This window comes from Dipodomys ordii, unplaced genomic scaffold, assembly GCF_000151885.1.
Source record: "Dipodomys ordii isolate 6190 unplaced genomic scaffold, Dord_2.0 Scaffold153, whole genome shotgun sequence".
In the NCBI taxonomy this organism is placed as follows: domain Eukaryota; kingdom Metazoa; phylum Chordata; class Mammalia; order Rodentia; family Heteromyidae; genus Dipodomys; species Dipodomys ordii.
The window spans coordinates 162,047-166,154 of record NW_012267369.1 but is presented as its reverse complement, the minus strand read 5'-3'; the positions used below and the strand labels follow the sequence as shown (position 1 = coordinate 166,154).

Genomic DNA, 4,108 nt, shown 5'->3' with positions numbered 1-4,108 from the left:
GCTGCTGCGGGGGCGGGGCTGAGGGGGGCCGATAGTGATGGGGCGGGGCCTGCGCGGCGGAGGGGGCGGGGCCAGGCTGGTCCTTTCGCGGGGCTTCCCGGGAGTCCCGCCCGAGAGCGTTCGGTGGTCCGGACGCGGTGGTTCAGTGGAGGTTGAGACACGGCTGGGTGCGGGCTCCCGCCTCTCGCACATCCCCGCTGCTTGGGCCTGTCCACGGATCGAGGCCCGCAGCCCGCCGGCGGCACCCCGATGTCTGCTGGTTCAACCGCTTAGTGGGGACCCGTGCGCGGCGCGGCGCGCCGGACTGGACTTGCGGGCCGAGTTCCCGCATCTCACCCGGAGGTGGGTTTAATTGAGCCGCTGTAGAAGGGAGCCGCTGGGCGGGGGGCCGTGTGGGGCGCCGCGGGCCCGCCGGGCGCGGGCCCGCCCTGCTTCCTGGATGCCGCTAGCTGAAAACCAGACGTGTGGAAGCTCGGGGCGTGGGTCACCGGCGGCGCCGCCGTGGGCGAGGCGGAGGCCTCCGCCGGGCAGGACCGGCTCCGACCAAGGCTGCCGAACCAAACCTGCGCGGTCGAGTCCGGGGCAGAATGGCGGGCCGTCCTTTCCCAGCTGGCTTAGCGTGCGGGTTCTTTGCTCATTGCGGTGTTCACATGCACACATGTCAAGATCATTGATATGCATGCGTTGGCGTGTGTTCATTTTAAAAGTCAATGAAATAAGGCTAGTACCTTGGGCACCTCCTGGAGTGTCTTCTCCCTAGCTTTAACCACTGTCCAAATGCTTTTTTCCTCATGAATGGAGCTTGTTTGAGCTGAGGTAGGAGATGATGGTTGGGCGGAACATAAAGAATCTGAGGGAAGCGAGGAGGGTCATTGCTGTCTCAGTCTGTGATGCAGCATCACCCGCTCTCCTCCTTCCCTGTGTTCATGCCTGTGTAGGAAATGCCTTGACTGTCTTCAACCTCCCTCATAGCTCTCCTTTTCCTTTTTTCCATTATGCTGAAACCCATGACAAATGAAGCCTGTTCTGGGAGCCCCCTTTGCTGTAATTATGGGAACTGGAGTTAGAGGGACACAAAGTTGATGCAAAGAGAAATCTAGTGATGCCACTAAGAAATTCCAGTAATAAATAAATACTGGTGGCTTAAATTCAGATCACAGCACTGGGGGACGGGAAGGCTAAACGGGTTGAGCATGGAGAATTAAGACTTAGTAATGGCTGTGATGGGAGGGATGGAGTTGCAAGTCCAGACTGGAAGCTGTTGCCTGAGGAGCTACAGGCTACAGGGAAGTTTGCTTAGGTCCCACTGCTACCCTCTGAGCAGCAAGGCTCTCAAATTTCTCTTTCTAAATTGATTTTAAAAATTATCTCTGACAGTATAAAGAGGCGTAAATTGTGTTGTTTTTTCCTGCTGATACTGGACCTGAACACTAGGCCGCACAGCTAGCACAGTACCAGCTTTGCTCTTTGAGCCACACCTCCATTTCTCTGGGGTTTCTTGATGGGCAACTTCCCTAGAGGGAGGAGTTTGTGTTCTGCTGCAGATTTCCCACCCTAGATGTGGGACAGACAGGCAATGGGGGTAGTTAATGGCAGCTGAAAGGAAATACACGAGGAACTAATGTGAGAAAGACAGCTGTATCTGGGGCCTGGTGTTTGTGGGGAAAAGAAAAGAGATCTGGAGCCAGGCACCGGTGGCTCATGCCTATAATCCTAGCTACTCAGGAGGCTGAGATCTGAGGATCACAGTTCAAAGCCAGCCCAGGCTGGCTTATATCCAAAAACCACCAGAAAACTGGAAGTGGCGCTGTAGCTCAAGTGGTAGAGTGCTCCCCTTGAGCTGAAGAGCTGAGAGACAGCGCCCAGGCCCAGAGTTCAAGCCCCACAGCTGACAAAAAAAAAGAGAAAGAGAGAGAGAGAGATTTGGACAACACTGTACATTGGGGAGTCTTAGACAGATGACAATAAAATGAAGGCAAGACATATGTCAAGCAGAACTCTTATTTGTAAAGAACATTTATTTTGGCATCTTGTAATGACTGTGGCCTCATTTCATAACGAGGCTGCACCTTTTGTAAGACTGAAACTCAGCTATATTTTTGTTACAGGTTAAAGAGCTCTTTGCTTCTCTGGGAGTTGACTATAATATCTTGGAACTTGATCAAGTCGGTAGGTAGACATTTATTGTTCATGATAAAATGCCAACAACATCAGCTTCTTCTCACTTACTTTATTCAACTCAGTTTACTCTTGTCTCCTTGCGTTAGATAGTCCATTTTTATCCATATTCAACCATGCAGAGCTGGGTGCTGGTGGCTCCTGCCTGTAATCCTAGCTTCTCCAGAGGCTGAGATCTGAGGATCAGCCTGGGCAGGAAAGGCTGTAAGACCCTTACCTCCAATTAAACACCAGATAAAAGCTGGACGTGGAGCTGTCACTCAAGTAGTAAGAGTACTAGCCTTGAGCAAAAAGGAGCTCAAAGACAGTGCCCAGACCCAAATTTCAAGCCCCAGGATTGGCAAAAAAAAAAAAAGAGAAAAAAATTCAACTGTGCAGAAACGAACATTTACATGACATAATTGATGTAGATTTTATTTATTCATTTTTGTATTTGAGGGAGGGAGTAGGGGAAGATGTAGAAGCTGCTACTTTTGAAGTCTTTGGGGGAGTTTCAGGTATAGCTGCCAACTCTCTAGCAAAATAGGCGGGCAAACAGAAGAGTCAGCTCCTGCTTCCCAAACATGCTGCCCAAAAGGAGGGGAGAACGCCACCTTCGAGGCTTTAGAATCTAGATCTCTGTGACCCCTCCCCCTGCCTGCTACTGAACAGTGCTGTACATGTGGGGTGGAGTGTGTCGTCACAATTCTCTGTCTCCCTGGCTCTGTCTCATTTTCAGCCAAATTGTCATAGGAAACAAAACAAATCTTTGTCAAATTGTCATTATAAAGGTGATGCACAGAGGAGTTGCAGCTACATGTAGGTAATGAGTGCATTTGTGTTTGGACAGTGTCACCTCTGTCCTTCCATTGTCCTTCCATCCCCATCCACCAGATGTTTCTCTAGAGTATTCCAAACAAGGAAGTCTTTAGTAGTCATGACCTAGTTTTATTTTCAGTGATAGAGGATAAATTTTGGACTATGTTCATAAAGAATCTTTACATATAGTCATTGAGACTTACGGGATTATCTTTCATCTTTATAATTGCTCTTTTTTTTGGCAGTCATTGTATTATTTTCCAAGCTGATTCAGAGGGCTTATTTAAAAAGGACTGGTTTTATGTTATAAAACATAATTATAAATCCTGTCTGGCAAGGTTACAAAGCATCCAGGCTTCTTGCTGGTGGGCACCCACAGACAGTCCACCCGGCTCACACAGGCTGGCACTCACGGCAGGCAGCGTGGTGACACTGGGTTGAGCTCATGGAGGCTGGGCGTAGCAGTTCTTTATGGAGTTCTTTGTTTGTAGATGATGGAGCCAATGTTCAAGAGATGCTGTTGGAAATTACTAATCAGAAAACCGTGCCGAACATTTTTGTGAACAAAGTACATGTGGGTGGATGTGACCGAATCTTCCAGGTAATGGTTGCTTACCTACTTCAACGCCACCTGCCCATATTATTTTAAAAAATATCCAAGGGGGAATGGTTCTTAGGAGTTGCTCTGTCTTTTGGAAGCTGTAAAATGGAAAAGGATGGCAATAGATAATCTTGCCAACCACCCAGTGAATGTCCGAATCTGAGAAGATGGTCCTTCTTGAACAAGGTGAGGAGGCCACACAGGCCTGGAGCCAGGCCGAGTCTCCCTGAGGGAGAGAAGCAAGGCTGCCCTCCAGGAGAGCGAGGTCAGCGCAGACATTGATCTGGGATAATTACAATTCCTTGCCAGCTCTGGGTGCTCTGCAGAGGCCCATGACTTGTAAGGCTTTTGATTCGCAGAGTGCAGGCAGGAGTCAGGCAGTGACAGACTAAAGAACCAATGTTTGGGCTGGGAAGGTGGCTCAGTGGTAGAGCGCTTGCCTTGCATGCCAGAGGCCCTGGGTTCGATTCCTCAGCACCACATAAGCAAAAAGAAAAAAGCCGGAAGTGGCGCTGTGGCTCAAGTGGTAGA

General features: G+C 49.7%; 1 protein-coding gene across 1 annotated transcript in view; it reads left to right on the top strand.

Moving 5' to 3' along the window:
• The first annotated feature begins 2,113 nt into the window (after nt 1-2,113).
• Txnrd3 (thioredoxin reductase 3) overlaps nt 2,114-4,108 on the top strand; it is a 25,336-nt gene continuing 23,341 nt past the window's right edge. Inside the window, exons 1-2 of the mRNA XM_013032289.1 lie at nt 2,114-2,169; nt 3,468-3,577. Coding sequence (XP_012887743.1) covers nt 3,491-3,577 — 87 coding nt within the window. The 5' untranslated portion in view covers nt 2,114-2,169; nt 3,468-3,490. The remainder of the gene's footprint in view (nt 2,170-3,467; nt 3,578-4,108) is intronic.